The sequence below is a fragment of the Scyliorhinus canicula genome, chromosome 9 (genome assembly GCF_902713615.1).
Source record: "Scyliorhinus canicula chromosome 9, sScyCan1.1, whole genome shotgun sequence".
Classification (NCBI taxonomy): Eukaryota; Metazoa; Chordata; class Chondrichthyes; order Carcharhiniformes; family Scyliorhinidae; genus Scyliorhinus; species Scyliorhinus canicula.
This window is the reverse complement of record NC_052154.1, coordinates 196,281,052-196,297,960: the sequence shown is the minus strand read 5'-3', so window position 1 is coordinate 196,297,960 and position 16,909 is coordinate 196,281,052. Positions and strand designations below refer to the sequence as shown.

The following is a 16,909-nucleotide window of genomic DNA, read 5'->3' as shown; positions in this document are numbered from 1 at the left end:
CAGCTGAGGGGGCGGGGGAAATGTCGGATGGGTTGTGAGGGGTCGGGGGTCAGATGGTTGCTCAGTCAGTCATTGAGTGATGGGACAGGTCGGTTGGGGGGTGGGAGTTTGGGTGGTCAAATGAGGGGTAGAATAAGTCCGGGGGATGGGTGGTCAGTCGGGACAGCAGTTGAGAGTCCGGGAGGAAGGTTGAGGGTAGAGAGAAGGGGAGGTGGCGGTTGGGGGATATTCGGTATGGGGGTTAGTCTGGTCGGGTGGGGAGATGGTCGGGGGGCTAGTCGGGAGGTCCAGTGGAGATCGTGGTGATGGGAGTGGAGGGGAGAGGGCCTTTTGGCAGGGGGGTAGGAGTGGTCCAGTGTTGGGGAAGAGGGGGGGAGGAGTGGTCCAGTGTGGGGGAAGAGGGGTGGGGCGAGTGGTACAATGTGGGGGAAGAGGGGTGGGGGGAGTGGTCCAATGTGGGGGAAGAGGGGGGGAGGAGTGGTCCAATGTGGGGGAAGGGGGAGTGAGGAGCGGTCCAATGTGGGGGAAGAAGGGGGTGGGGGGAAGTGTCCAGTGTAGGGAAAGGGGGGGGGAGTGGTCCAGTGTTGGGGAAGAGGGGGGAGTAGGGAGTGGTCCAGTGTGGGGGAAGAGGGGGGGAGTAGGGAGTGGTCCAGTGTGGGGGAAGAGGGGGGGAGGAGTGGTCCAGTGTGGGGGAAGAGGGGGGGGAGGAGCGGTCCAGTGTGGGGGAAGAGGGGGGGAGGAGTGGTCCAGTATGGGGGAAGACGTGGGGGGTGGGGGGAGTGTCCAGTGTAGGGAAAGTGGGGGGGGGGGGGGGGGGGGGTGGGGGGAGGAGTGGTCCAGTGTTGGGGAAGAGGGGGGGGAGGAGTGGTCCAGTGTGGGGGAAGAGGGGGGGGGGGGGGGAGTGGTCCAGTGTTGGGGAAGAGGGGGGGAGGAGTGGTCCAGTGTGGGGGAAGAGGGGGGGGGGGGGAGTGGTCCAGTGTTGGGGAAGGGGGGGGCGGTGGGGGGAGTGGTCCAGTGTTGGGGAAGGGGGGGGGAGGGGGGAGTGGTCCAATGTGGGGGCAGAGGGGGGGAGGAGTGGTCCAATGTGGGGGAAGGGGGAGTGAGGAGCGGTCCAATGTGGGGGAAGAGGGGGTGGGGGGGAAGTGTCCAGTGTAGGGAAAGGGGGGGGGAGTGGTCCAGTGTTGGGGAAGAGGGGGGAGTAGGGAGTGGTCCAGTGTTGGGGAAGAGGGGGGAGTAGGGAGTGGTCCAGTGTGGGGGAAGAGGGGGGGAGTAGGGAGTGGTCCAGTGTGGGGGAAGAGGGGGGGAGGAGTGGTCCAGTGTGGGGGAAGAGGGGGGGGGGGGAGGAGCGGTCCAGTGTTGGGGAAGAGGGGGGAGTAGGGAGTGGTCCAGTGTGGGGGAAGAGGGGGGAGTAGGGAGTGGTCCAGTGTGGGGGAAGAGGGGGGAGTAGGGAGTGGTCCAGTGTGGGGGAAGGCGGGGGGGAGGAGCGGTCCAGTGTGGGGGAAGAGGGGGGGAGGAGTGGTCCAGTATGGGGAAGACGTGGGGGGTGGGGGGAGTGTCCAGTGTAGGGAAAGTGGGGGGGGGGGGCGGAGGAGTGGTCCAGTGTTGGGGAAGAGGGGGGGGAGGAGTGGTCCAGTGTGGGGGAAGAGGGGGGGGGGGGGGGGGGGGAGTGGTCCAGTGTTGGGGAAGGGGGGGGTGGGGGGAGTGGTCCAGTGTTGGGGAAGGGGGGGGGGGGGCGGTGGGGGGAGTGGTCCAGTGTTGGGGAAGGGGGGGGGTGGGGGGTGTGGTCCAGTGTTGGGGAAGGGGGGGGGGGGGGGCGGTGGGGGGAGTGGTCCAGTGTGGGGGAAGAGGGGTGTCCCCAGGAGTTGGAAGTGTTTTTCTGTTCTAACCTTTCCTGGGTAACTATTCTGCTAAAACAGTCAGAACCATCTGAATTCTCCAATTTAAATCGGGTATCAGGGGTTCCCAGTACAGAGTAGCTGCTCATCGGGAGTTTGAACTCCCAGGATATTCCAATGCAGTCTCTGTGTGCGAACGTCTGGGTGGTCCTGCAGTGCATCTTCTGGGGCATCCCCCCCGGCTATGATCCCCCCATGGATCGAAAGTTATTGGCCTTGATATCTGATCTGAGCAAGGCGATTGCCGTCAGGGTAGGAATTTAAACGTGACTAAAATGGTCCCAAGTATTAACGAGCCCCAGTTGTTAGACGTCATTGTTCAAGCTGGGTTTGAAGCCTAGAGCCTGTAAATTAGGCCTTCAGTGTAGAGCGCGGAAGGAATCAAATACTTTGAGTGACAGCAGAGTCCCTGGCTACCTGTTGGTTTGTGTAGATGTAAAAGATTCCAAGAGTGGGATTTGAAGAAGGGAGAGGAGGTTTCTTTTGATCCTCACCAGCATTTCCACCCTCAATTGAATAACTGGTCTTTTATTTAATTTGCTGGTTTGAGAACTTGCTGTGTGTAATTGGCTGCTGCAATTGCCCCCATAGCAACAATTGCTGTACTTCATAGAATACAACGCAGAAGGATGCCGGTGAGATATTGTCCCTCTCCCAGCTATTTGGTTGAGCTACCCAATTGGCCCCACTCTCCCCCTGGTCTTTCCCCATAGCCCTGTAACTTTTTCCCTCCCCTTTAAGTGTATAGCGATTTCCCGTGTTGAATATTACTGTAGGATTACCAGCCGCCATCATTTCAGGCAGTGAGCTCCAGACCATGCCAACCCGCTGATTTTTTTTTTAAACGTTATCATCTCTATCTTAAATCTGTGTCCTTTGGTTCCCAATTCTGCTGCTACCTCATTTACGCTGCCCCAACCATTCATGACTTTGAATATCGCTTTCAGATCTCCTGTTAACCTTCTGTGCTCAAAGGAGGACAACCACATCTTCTCCAATCTCTCAGCATCAGCAATGTAGATTTGCTGCTGGCATTGTCTTCAGCAAGACCTGAACTATTTTCAGGTTTCGGTTGATGTGTGGTGCAAATGTTGCTTTCCACTGAAGTGCCGGCAAATCCATCTCCAAGAAGAGAGAATTTCCCCTTGACATTTAATGGTGTTACTGTTGTTGAATCCCCCACCATCAACATCCTGGGGGTTACCATTGGCCAGAAACTGAACTGGACCCAGCCGTATAAATACTGTGGCTACCAGGGCAGATCAGAGGTTGGGAATCCTGCGCTGAGTAGCTCACCTCCTGACTCCCCAAAGCTACCTAGAAGGCAGATCAGGAATGTGCAGCAACACTCGGGGAGCTTGACACCATCCAGGACAAAGCAGCCCCGTTTGATTGGCACCCCTTCCATCACCTTGAACATTCACTCCCTTCACCATGAGGAATTGTTTGAACCGTACAGAAGATGTACTGTAGCAGCTTGTGCCAAGGTTCCTTTGACAGCACCTTCCAAGCTTCTCCCATCGAGGAGGACAAGAGCAGCAGGTGCAATGGGAAAACCACTATTCAAGTAACTCACCATCCTGCCTTGGAAATATACCGGCGTTCCATCACTGACTGTCGCTGGGTCAAAACCCTGGAACTTCCTCCCTAACAGCAATGTGGTTGTACCTACATAAGTGCACTGGTTGAAGAAGGTGGCTCTTTTCCCGAGTGTAATGGGCAGTAAACCAGCCTAGCCAGTGACTGTCACTCCCGGTGAACACATTTTTTTTTTAAAACTGAATTTCCTCACCCAAGGTGGCCTTCAACACGCTCTCCAAGGTCTTGACATTCATCTTGAAGTGTGCTGCTCAGAATGTAAGCCTACTTGTGGCAATAAAAAGATTATCATTATTATGTGTGTGTGTACAGCATGGCTTCTTTAAGGGGCAACCCTTTGTGGGCAATGTGACAAGCCCGGAGCGTATGGGGACAGAGCGCGCGGACGTTGGCTTATCAGGGGTTTGGGCATGGACCTGGCTGTTGGGATTTGGTCTGAGTTAGCTTGGGAGTCGAGGGAACCACATCTGTGCAGTAGCCGTACTAATAATAATGATCTTTTTATCAGTGTCACAAGTAGGCTTACATTAACACTGCAATGAAGTTACTGTGAAAATCCCCTAGTTGCCACATTCTGGCGCCTGTTCGGGTACACAGGGAGAATTCAGAATGTTCCATTCACCTAACAGCACGTCTTTCGGGACTTGTGGGAGGAAACCGGAGCACCCGGAGGAAACCCACCCAGACACGGGGAGAATGTGCAGACTCCACACAGACAGTGACCCAACCCGGGATCTCTTTGAGTTACTTTCTGATTTCCCCTTCCCATACGGTTCACTGCCCTACTCTACTGGTCGCTGCGACCTCGAATTCTTGGGGATTCATAAGGCGTCCCATTGCCTTCCTTGCCATTTCTATCGCTATCTCTGGGTTTCTCTACCGAATTTGGAACAGGGGGTGACAAAGTGGTGATGTAAACACGGGTACGGCTTGCACTATTTTCCGGCCTACAAAACTCCCAACACTTTTATGCAACAAAATCGCTCCAGTTTACCTTATATCCCTGTTAGTGCGCATGCAAAGAACACAATTCTGAATTTTGGTGGTTTGATCAGTATTGGTCTTACGCTTGTGGTTTTTCTTTTTCCAATTGGATTCTAATTCAAATTTGGGTTCTCTCGGAGTGACTAGGCCACTTCTAGGTCGAGTCCCGGCGGAGTCGCCAGTAAATGTTGATATATTTATTTGGTTATAAATATGGCAGTCAATATGGTCGCCTTCCTTAATCCTAATTACATTTGCTCTAGAGTCGCCAGGTATCTCTCGATACCGCCACAAGGTTCAACCCGAATACTGATCAAAGAACCAATACACCAGTTAGTTAGTTCAAAGTCAATACTATTTATTTACACACACAGTAATATCTACTCATGCACAAAGTACTACAAACTAAACTATCTCTAACACTAACGCCTATACTTAACTTCGGATGCCCACTCAGTCAGAGGAACAATGGCCGTTGTTCGGATCTGAGGCTGTTGGGTTCGAAGAGGTAACAGGAGAACAGCTAAGGTCGTCCGTCTGACAGCGAGTGTTGACCTTGGACTTACTGCTTCTGGTGCAGCTGGTGGACGGGTCTCTCCGCTTCGAGAGCCGGGTCCAAGAGAGCGATTCTCTCTCGGGAGTTTCTTCTTATACCCAAAGGGGATTCATGCGCTTTTGGGCGGGCCTTAAACTTGGACCCAATTAATTGGGCCGCTTCTCAATCGCTGTTATCCATCTTGACCAATAAAGGGGTGGGTGCCCTGATGGCTGGGCGTGTCCTAGGTGGCCGTTGGCCTGGCTTTGTTTGTGCTTTCGGTTTGGGGAACTGGCACTGGGATGTCTGAAGCAGTATCGGTTGCTCGAGCGTCTTTCCTTTGTTCCCGGAGATGGGCCATCAATTTGCTAATTGACCTATAGTTCCCACACGGCGGGACCTGGAAGGCGTGTCTGTGGGGGCCGTCCTGGAGGTGGGCGCGGGGGATCCGATACCGGGGGGCCCCCCATGGTGGCCTGGCCCCCACGGTGGCCTGGCCCGCGATTGGGGCCTACCGATTGGCGGGTGATCTGGTTCCGTGGGGGCCTATGTTCCTCCTGGCCAGGCCACTGTAGGGCTCCGGCAAATTGCCCGGGGGCAAGCATGGAGAAGGGAATGCCCGCGCATGTGCGGAATCACGTTGGCTGTTCCGCACATGCACGGAAATATGCCGGCCTTACACCTGCCATTCCGCGCCGGCTGGAGCTGCGGAGACCACTCCGGCACCGACCTAGGTCCCTAGAAAGGTGAGAATTCCTCATTATCGGGGAAGGTTTACGCCGGAGTGGGTGGCGCTGCTTTTCACACCGGCTTGGGGACATAGCCCCATTATTGGTGAATCCCACCCATAATATGTACAAAGAACACCAAGCTATGTATTTAAAACAAAGCTAGTTTATTTTACACTACTTTAAATGGTTCACACTCTCTACTAAGTAATAGCTAACAAAATAACAGCATTAAATCTATGCTACAGTAATCGATTATGTCTTTCTAAATACAACTAACACTCGATGGGGCACCACACTAGCACACTGGTTAGCACAGTTGCTTCACAGCGCCAGGGCCCCAGGTTTGATTCCCAGCTTGGGTCACTGTCTGTGCGGAGTCTGCACGTTCTCCCCGTGTCTGCGTCAGTTTCCTCCGGGTGCTCCGGTTTCCTCCCACATTCCAAAGATGTGCAGGTTAGGTGGATTGGCCATGATAAATTATCCTTAGTGGCCAAAATGATTAGGTGGAGTTACTGGGTTATTGGTATGGGGTGCTTTTTCCAAGAGCCGGTGCAGACTCGATGGGCCAAATGGCCTTCTGCACTGTAAATTCTATGATTCTATCTCGACCTCTCACTATCCCTCTCTTTTTTTTTTTAAATTTAGAGTACCCAATTATTTTTTCCAATTAAGGGGCAATTTAGCCTGGCCAATCCACCTATCCTGCACATCTTCTGGGTTGTGGGGGTGAAACCCACGCAGACACGGGGAGAATGTGCAAACTCCTCACGGACAGTGACCCAGAGCCGGGATTCGAACCCGGGTCCTCAGCGCCGTAGGCAGCAATACTAACCACTAGGCCACCGTGCTGCCCCACTATCCCTCTCCTTAACCTTCTCCCAGAATGCTTAGAAACGCAGACTTTTACACTGCCAGTCAGTCGGGGCAGGGGGGCAGGGCAGTGGGGGGGGGGGGGGAGGAGTTCTTTGGTGAGGATACAGGAACGCATATCAGAAGCGTTATAGTGGGAGGCAGCACCATCCGAGCAAATGCGATGGAGACCGAGAGAGTGAGCAGTGGAACAGGGTCCTTGCAGGAAGTGGGGCGCGAGTGAGATTAGAGTAGCCATGGAGGTCCCTGGGCTTGCAGAGACATTAACCACAAGCCTATTCACAGACACGGAGGCAGAGAATTTGAGGACAGGGAGGTGAATGGTCTGAAGCGGGCTAGGTGACGGCGAGGGAGGGGCTGGGTGTTTCAAACCGAGCTGATGGAACGTTCAAGTCTGGGGCGTCACTGATGGAGCCATCGGTGGATTGGAACAAGAGCTAGGGGTGAACTGGGGGTGGGGCACCCTGTGTTGGACTGAAGGAATGTTCCACAAAAAGGCTGTCCTAGCCAGGAGCCAGGAAAATACCTATTGGCACACTGATGCATGATCAATTACACAAAGACGAGAGTTGAATACAACTGAGGCTTTATTACACTGAGATGTGTGGCCTCCTACAGCAGCTGGCACAATGGCCGCTGTTTGGGGAGCACACATATTTGTACTCCGCCTACTGGGCGGAGCCAGCAGGCAGGGACTACCCCTGTACCTGTAGTACAGGGGCTTACCATACATATCCTAATATATACAGCAGTGATTACTACCACATACGCCTTGGGCGGGTTTGTCCGACCCCCCGTCAGGTCGTAGAATCGGTGGGAAGGCAGTGTGAATCCCGCTCCGCCGCTGGCTGCCGAATTCTCTGGTGCTGGTTTTTTGGCGGGGCGGGGATCACGTCGCGCCAGTCAGGGACCATTGGCAGTGCCACCCCCCGCCCCCCCCCCCCGGCGATTCTCCCAGCCCCGATGGGCCGAGTGGCCGCCCGTTTTCAGCCGGTCCCACCGGCGTGAAATACACAAGGTCGATACCGGCAGGACCCGGCTCTGAGGGCGGCCTGCGGAGTCCTCGGGGGGGGGGGGGGGGGTGGCGCAGGGGCAACCCGGCCCCGGGGGGGCCCCCACGGTGGCCTGTCCCGCGATTGGGACCCACTGATCTGCGGGCAGGCCTGTGCCGTGGGGCCACTCTTTCCCTCCACGCCGGCCTCTGTAGGGTTACGCCATGTGCATGCGCCAGAATGCACTGGCGCTCCCGCGCATGCGCCAACTCCACCGGCCAGCGGAGGCCCTTTGGCGCCGGTACGGCCCGCCCACCAGTTGGGGGAGAATCCCGGCCCTTTTATTTGGAGGAAGCAGGTGGATTTGAAGGAGGAGCTGTTGAATCGGAGAAGTTTAGGCGGGCAGAGAAGGCAGTGTACAAATACTTCTGACATAACTGCATCAAAGAAGAAAGTAAGAAGTCTTACAACACCAGGTTAAAGTCCAACAGGTTTGTTTCAAACACGAGCTTTCGGAGCACGGCTCCTTCTTCAGGTGAAATACACAAGGTCCTGAAGAAGGAGCCGTGCTCCGAAAGCTCGTGTTTGAAACAAACCTGTTGGACTTTAACCTGGTGTTGTAAGACTTCTTACTATGCTCACCCCAGTCCAACGCCGGCATCTCCACATCAAAGAAGAAAGGCATTTGCAAATTTGAATCAAAGTGGCGACTTTGACTTCAATATTTTTGAATGTTTTTTTAGATTCAGATTGAATTGAATCTGAAGGTTAAGTAAAGCACAGCACGGAAAGGGAAGTTGGGGAATTTCAAACATTAGGAAATACGTTTGGATATTTATTTGGTTCTGTGGAGGTGACGAGTATTCTAGCTGTGGAATCAGCAGTTGCTTAGCAACTAATTGCCTGGGCAGCCTTGAATCCAGTGAGTAATGTTGGCCTGATGAACACAGGACTGTTGTTAAGTACAGCAAGAGACGCCTCTCGTACATCTCATTATGGGGTGTCTTCCACCTCATTGTTAAAATTGTGTCTGCTTTCCTGATTGCTGTTTGCAGGAGACCCTCCTGTTTGAGGGGTCTCCCCAGCTCTATAGCTGCTCTGGTCTCTGCTTCTCTTTTCGTTATCGCCCCAGAAAATGCCAAGTTGCCAAGACATTTTAAAAATCTAAAATGACCATTTGTGCTAATTCCTCTGCTAATGACAGATTTTGCTGTAAGAAGTGGATTCGTTATTCCGTCAGTGATGCCGAAGTGTTTACAAAATGTAGGAATTCTGGGGCGGAATTCTCCATCCCGGCAGCCGGCCACTGAGGTTCCCACTTGAGGGGCAATTTAGCGTGGCCAATCCACCTATCCTGCGCATCTTTGGGTTGTGGGGGCGAAACCCACGCAAACACGGGAAGAATGTGCAAACTCCGCACGGACAGTGACCCGGAGCCGGGATCGAACCTGGGACCTCAGCGCCGTGAGGCAGCAGTGCTAGCCACTGCGTCACCACGCTGCCACTATATTTTGTGGTTCTATAATCTCCAATATCCCTGTGCTCCAACCCTCACTATCTGTCGCCTCCTCCAACTCTCCCTATCTGCAACCTCCTCCAACCCTCCCTTTCTGTCGCCTCCTCCAACCCTCCCTATCTGTCGCCTCCTTTAACCCTCCCAATCTGCAACCTCCAACCCTCCCTCTCTGCAACCTCCTCCAACCCTCCCTCTCTGCAACCTCCTCCAACCCTCCCTATATGTCTCCTCCTCCAACCCTCCCTATATGTCTCCTCCTCCAACCCTCCCAATCTGTCTCCTCTTCCAACCCTACCTATTTTTCACTTCTTCCAACTCCTACAACCCTCTATCTGTAACCACCTCCAACCCTCCCTATCTGTCGCCTCCTCCAACCCTCCCATCTGCAACCTCCAAGCCTCCCTATCTGTCTCCTCGTCCAACCAACCTATTTGTCACCTCCTCCAACTCCTACAACCCTCCCTATCTGTAATGTCCTCCAACACTCCCTATCGTTAACCTTCTCCAACACTCCCTATCTTTAACCTTCTTCAACTCTAAACCTCCTTATTTGTAACCTCCTCCAACCCTATTTATCTGTAACCCTCTTCAACTCCTACAACCCTCCCTATCTGTAACCTCCTCTAACTTCTACAAACCTCACTATCTGTAACTTCCCCAACTCCTACATACCTTCATATCTGTAACCTCCCCAACACCTACATACCTCCATATCTGTAACCTCTTCCAACTCCTACAAACCTCCATATCTGTAACCTCCCCAACTCCTCCAACCCTCCCTATCTGTAATCTCCTCCAACTCTTCCATGCCTCCTTATTTGATTTTGGTTTGATTTATTATTGTTACATGTAATAGTGTACAGTGAAAAGTATTGTTTCTTGCATGCTGTACAGACAATCGGCAACCTCCTCCAATCCTCCCTATCTGTCACCTCCCCCAACTCTTTAAAAGCCTCCCTATCTGTAATCTGAAAATGAAAAATGAATGAAAATGAAATGAAAATCGCTTATTGTCACGAGTAGGCTTCAATTAAGTTACTGTGAAAAGCCCCTAGTCGCCGCATTCCGGCGTCTGTCCGGGGAGGCTGGTACGGGAATCGAACCGTGCTGCTGGCCTGCTTTAAAAGCCAGCGATTTAGCTGAGTGAGCTAAACCAGCCCTTCTTTCACTCCTGCAATCTTTCCTATCTGTAACCTCCTCCAATCCCCACAACTCTCCCTATCTTTGTAACCCAATCCTCCTAGTCTACAGCCACCAATTCCTCCAACCCTCCCTATCTGTAACCTGTGCCGGCTCCTCTAGCCTATTTAAAAGTCTAATGATGACCATGAAACCATTGTCGATTGTGTAAAAAACCCACCTGATTCGCTAATGGCCTTTAGGGAAGGAAATCTGCCATCCTTACCTGGTCTGGCCTACATGTGACTCCAGATCCACATCAATGTGGTTGGCTCTTAAATGCCCTGCGGGATGGGCAATAAATGCTGTCCCAGCCAGCGACGCCCACATCCCATGAACAAATAATTTTTTTTAAAAAGCCAATCTCAAGACATCATTGTCAATGGGTCTATTTTAAACTCCCCTGACAGGATGAGGTGAGGTGTTGGGGTTAAACACTCTCTGGATTTATCTCGCTGTCGTAATTAAAGGAGAGTAATATTGGGTGGGGCACAAAAAAAACATTCCACTTAATCCTATGCATTTCCCGCTGGTGAGTTACGGTAAAATTATTGACATTCTAAAAGGGAATGAGAGAATAATTCACCTGACTGAGCATGAGCAGCAGAAGGGGGTAAAGGTAAGTGGCATGCAAGGAGAGCGAGGGTGGAAATTTGTCAGAATTGGCTTCGGTCAGAATTTTCTGATTGTCCTCGGGTACAGGGGTGGTGCCAGAGGACCAGATAATTGCACATGTACATAGTTGTGCAATAAGGTTGTAAGGCCCAGTAACTACGGGTTAATCAGTTCAATCTCGGTGGTGAGAAAGCTTTCAGAGACAATGGGTGCGATTCAGTGGACTTGAGTTAAAGTTCGCTGAACGGCGTGTTTGGCAGCGCCAACCTGGCACAGGGCGGGCACTGCCAGCTCGCCACCCTGCCAAGGTGGGGTGCCCAGTGGCAGAGGGAGAGCAGGGTGAATGTGCCAAATTATGTTTAAATGAGCCGCACGGCCTTTTGAAATTCCAACAGCCCCATCCCGACAACAGGTTGGGCATGACGAGGCCACTGAATCAGGCCCAATAACTCAGCACAAAATTAAAAAGTTTCCTGGACAAATGTGGTTTCATTAATGAAAGCCAGCACAGGTTTGGCAAGAACAAATTGTGTTCAAGTAACTTGAAGAGGTTAGAGAGGGTTGGTGAGGGTAATGCAGTTAATGTGATGTATATAGATTTCCAACGGGCGTTTGATAAAGTCTCACATAACGGGCTTGTTAGCAAAGATGGAAGCCATGGAATAAAAGCAAGGAGGTGGTAATAGATCTGAGGCTCGGCCTCAACTAGAAGATTTGCATCCAATTCTGGGCACCACACTTTGAGGAGAAAGTGAAGGCATTGGAGAGGACACAGAAAAGATTCACAAGAATGCTTCCAAAGTTGAACATCCAGTTACCTAAACAGACAGGAGAAGGAAGGATTAAGGGGAGATTTGATAGAAGTGTTCTGGACCATGAGGGATCTGAACAGAGCAGACAGGGAGAAACCATTCCTGTTGATCGAGAATGAGAGGACTTAATGGCTCCTCTGCCGTTCTTGCCGACCCGATACTCCACATGTCTGGTGGTAGTGGCGGCTGAGGATCTGGGGGCAATGGAGGAGATGTAAGAGAGTGGAGAGAGCATCGATTTGGACCCCAATTTATAATAACCACAAGTTTGTACCGGGTAGGCTAGATGGTGGGTTCCAGAGTTGGCAGGGGGTAGGAACTGGACGGATGGGGGATCTATTTATAGACGGGAGCTTTCCCAACTTGAAAGCTTTGGAGGATCAATTTAAATTGCCAGCAGGGAACGGGTTTAGGTATTTGCAGGTGTGAGACTTCCTGAGAAAACTGGTGCCGGCCTTTCTGCTGCTGCTGCCACGGAGGATACAGAATAGAGTAATTTCCAGGACCTGGTTGGAAGAGTGGAAGGTATCAGATATTTAGCAGGAGCTTTCGGAGGTGGAGGAAACCCCGGTGGAGGAGCTTACGGGCAAGTGGGAGGACAAGCTAGGAGGAGAGATAGAGGCGAGTCTGTGGGCAGATGCCCTAAGCAGGGTTAATACCTCCTCATCGTGCGCCAGGCTTAGCCTGATACAATTTAAGGTAATCCACCGGGCACACATGACAGCGGCTAGGATGGGCAGGTTTTTCAGGGTAGAGGATAGGTGTGCGAGGTACGCGGAAGCCCAGCAAATCATGTCCACATGTTTTGGGCATGCCCAAAGCTTAGAGGGTCTTGGCAGGATTTTGCTGAGGCAATGTCCACGGTATTGAAAACACGGGTGGTGCCGAATCCGGAGGTAGCGATCTTTGGAGCGTCGGAAGATCCAGGAATTCAGGGGGAAAAAGAGGCCGACGTCTTGGCCTTTGCCTCCCTGGTAGCCCGGAGACGAATCTTATTAATGTGGAGGGACTCGTAGCCCCCGAGTGTAGAGACCTGGGTTAGTGACATGGCTGGGTTTCTCAGTCTCGAGAAAATAAAGTTCGCCTTAAGAGGGTCAATGTTAGGGTTCTCCCGGAGGTGGCAGCCGTTCGCCGACTTTCTCGGGGAAAATTCAAATGTCAGCAGATGCAGTATTCCCAAGGGGGGGGTTGTTGTGTGGTTGAGGTGTGTGAAGATTGGGCTGGGGGGGGGGGGGGGGGGAGGGGGGGATACTTATTTTACCATGTTGATGTCATTGTTTATGTTACTGTTATAAAAATTTTCAAATACCTCAATAAACTATTATTTACAAAAAGAGAATGAGAGGACACCAATTTATGGTGAATGGGAAAAGAATCCACAGGAATGAGGAATCTTTCTGCCATGTGGTTAGCATTTGGAATGCTCTGACTGTGTGTGTGGAGACAGGTCCAGTTGTCATTTTCTAAAGAGAGGAAATTTGCAAGGCTCCGGGGGAGAGGTGGGCAGAGTGGGACTGGGTGAGTTGCTCTTGCAGAGTGCTGACATGGATAAGACAGGCCGAATGGCCTCTTTCTGTACTGTAAGCATGCTGTGAAACTCCCCTTCCTGTCCCTTTTGAGATGTAACTTTTATTTAATTTTTGTCTCCTACCAATTTTGATTGGTGGGTGGAAAGGAATGGCGTCTAAAATGAGCAGCCCGACATCCTGCCTGAAATAGGAGCCCACAAGGGGATCCCAAAGCAGCTGGTTATTGGGGATGACTCGCCTACTCTACACCATCCCTTCCCCATTCCCAGCCACAGCCACAGCCCGAAAGCAAATAAAGTAACTCCTCTTGTGTTAATTCTTCCACAGGATTTCTGATGGAGTAAACAGTCCTTCAAGTGTACAGCGGAATGCAACTGTAACATTCACCATTCGGCCTGGAACCAGCCAACCCATCACCGTGCAGAACCGGACGTCAGATTTTGACAGTATGACGATTTTAAAACGGGCCCCAAGCCCAGTGATCTCCCCGACGGACAGCGGCCAGGCCCTGGGGCCTTCCTCTCTCCCGACGGCCCTTGCAGCCTCGCCTACTCTTTCCGATGCCTTTGGCTTCCAAAGTCAGCCACTTGCCGGGGACGGGCATTTTGGCGGCCAGCCAGGACGCAGCCGGTCCCCCTCCCCGTCCACGTTACAGCAGCCAGCTTCGAACAAACCCTTTGCGGCTAAGACTGTCCTGCTTTGGACTAAACACGACGTGGCAGACTGGCTGGACACTTTAAACCTCGGAGAGCACAAAGACGCGTTTTTGGATAACGAAATAGATGGGACACATTTACCGTCGCTTCAGAAGGAAGATTTAATCGATCTCGGGGTGACAAGAGTTGGGCATCGAATGAACATAGAGCGAGCTTTAAGACAGCTACTATTGGTCAGATAAACAGTTATTTGAATGCTTTACAAAGTAACTAAAAGATCTCTCATTATTTTTGTCAACAGTCTACATTCACTATAGCTCTGGCTGGAATATAATGTGCGACTGAAATATTTTTAAAAGCTCAGCATGAACATTTGTTCTGAGACAAGTCTCTAGTACATTAATAAGCACAATAAGTTGACTGTATCAGTGGCTCATCAGTCAAGCAATGCCGTGTGCCACTGATGTGCTGAGAAGAATAGTGCAAAAGTGAACATCCTTTTGTGATGTAAATATACTACAGCATAATCTATATTTTGAACAATGACCTTTTAATATTGACCTCACTTGGATTTGTGTCTTAATGATACTGTAGTTGAACCAGCAGAGCTGTGTTATATACTTTCTACCTTTGCTTATGGTATTTCTTCGCAAGGATCACCATCAATATTGTAGAAGATGTGCAGCAGATCAGCTCACCTCCCCCACCCCCCCTTTCCCTCCTTCATTTTCCTTTGGACAAGAAGTGGCGCTGACTGGAAGTTTGTTTCCTTTCTGCTGAGCAGTCTTATCATTTCCAGTATTGTGTGTGATGGGGAGAAAGAAGTATTAAGCTCTTTTTAACGTTTCACATTTTGACACACTCTCTTAATACTCTACCATGGTGGGGCACTGTTGTAGCATTTGTCCAATTCTTTCCTCGAAAGCTTAACACAGGATTTGGTTTTTGGTGTCGCTGTGTCTTTTCCGACGCTGTTGTCAGGAGCTGCTCTTGAGAACGGTGATAAGGGTGTTGAAATGAATCATTGTCTTCCAAAAGAGGCAGTTGATTTACCACAATTATTTACTAGAGCAGTCTGGAGTGCTCTTGTCTTTATTCCGCCTCAGAGCAGATGGCTTTGCTCATCTGAGCTGTGTTAGGAGAACATATCTTACTTACTGAAAATAAAATTTAAAACTTAAAGGGGTTTTCTACTTGTCATTTCCGCTGCTATTCTTTTTACACAGCTACGTATACATTTATTCTGGTAATTGGGTTAATGACGCGTGATGCTGAGGTATTCTAACAAGGAATCGAGTTGCACAGTTAATTAATTTTTCAACCCACTGTGCCAAAATACAAGTGAAGTTAAATCTGAGCAGATTTCTTTTTGTGAGTTAACGGTAGTAGTGGATGATTTTATCCTGGCCTTTTTTTAAAGTGACTAGACATTTATCCTGACATATAAGATTAATCATATCCGTAGAACAGCAGGTACTTGAAACGCATTCCCTCCGCCATATTACACACTCACTCACACTTTTTAGGTCTGCGTTTCTGTTACATATTGTAATTAAAACTGACAATCTTGAATACTTAGTTCCTGTAACAATTGTGTATACAGTACCAAATCTCACGAGATGTAAATTGTGTATTAACATACAGGAACCCCTGTTTCCGGGAGACTTGCACTTCATACTGTTAACTTCAACAGAAGCGATTAGGTGTGACTGTTGAGGGACATTTTAATTCACAGGTTTTACTTCTTGCACAGCTCTCAGTATTTATTTGTGGTATTTATCATTTAGCTGTATAGTTGATTCACTGACTCCTCTGCAATTGCAGCTGTGGAATTATCCAGTTGATCTGGCAATGATTACATCAATGAGCCTACAATATCATTTTCTTTCCAGATTATAGTCACTCAGATTTAATTTTTTATTTTGCTGGTGCATTAAATTGTATCTCACTTTAATTTGTGTAAAAGACTTGTGTTCAGATTTTTAATGTTGCTGTAATTTCTGTGATTTGTATATCTTCTAGATTCCATTTTAAGAGCTCCTGTAACTTGCACTTTCCCAACTCCTCAATAACTTGTATGGCAACCAAATTATTAAATAAGAAATAAATATTATAACAGCAAGTAAAGGTTGTCTTACTGACTGCAGAGATGTACCTGTTGGCCCGAATCCCCAGTATCCTTGTTATTGGCCCGTGTTCATCGTAATTTCAATAACTAGAAATTGATTTGAATTTCTGTTTTGCTTGAACTCATTTAAAGGTACTCATTTGTTTTTTAACCTTTCCCCTAATTCTCTGCTGTTCAATGTTCCTCAATGACCGGTACCACTAACTGATCTCAGAGGCAGGAATGAAACCTCAATAAAGCTGATTCCCTTCTCCCTACCTCCCTCTCTCCTTCTCCCTCTCTCCCTTCCCCATTACCAACAGGGGCTGGTTTAGCACAGGGCTAAATAGCTGGCTTTCAAAGCAGACCAAGGCAGGCCAGCAGCGTGGGTTCAATTCCCGTACCAGCCTCCCCGAACAGGTGCCGGAATGTGGCAACTAGGGGCTTTTCACAGTAACTTCATTGAAGCCTACTTGTGACAATAAGCGATTTTCATTTCATTTTTAATTTCTTCATTTTCATTCTCACTCCCTCCCTCCCATCTCAGGATTACTCCCTCCCCTTTCCCCTACAGCCTTGCACTTTCTCTCTCTCTCTCTCTCTTTCTACCCTTTGCACAAGTGCCCCTCCCACCTACATCTCCTCCCTCTCTCCTCTTGATTTCTTTAATGCTCTGTGTCTATTTATCTTTCACTCACTCCTGTTCTAACACCCCAGGCTTTACTGGACAATTGCCACTTTGAGAGATCAAAGATGTAGATTTGCATAAACCATCCTTAGATGCCAGCTTGACACATCATATCCAGATGCCTCACTTTCTCACACTCTGGTCTCTCCCGCTCTCACTGTCACACTCCCTCTCTCTCTCTCACACTCCCTCTCATGCTCT

The 16,909-nt window shown here is 50.2% G+C and overlaps 1 protein-coding gene across 1 annotated transcript in view; it reads left to right on the top strand.

Moving 5' to 3' along the window:
• Window positions 1-16,035, top strand: part of shank2b (SH3 and multiple ankyrin repeat domains 2b) — a 1,049,335-nt gene extending 1,033,300 nt beyond the window's left edge. Inside the window, exon 25 of the mRNA XM_038808421.1 lies at window positions 13,585-16,035. Coding sequence (XP_038664349.1) covers window positions 13,585-14,155 — 571 coding nt within the window. The 3' untranslated portion in view covers window positions 14,156-16,035. The remainder of the gene's footprint in view (window positions 1-13,584) is intronic.
• Window positions 16,036-16,909: the final 874 nt, after the last annotated feature.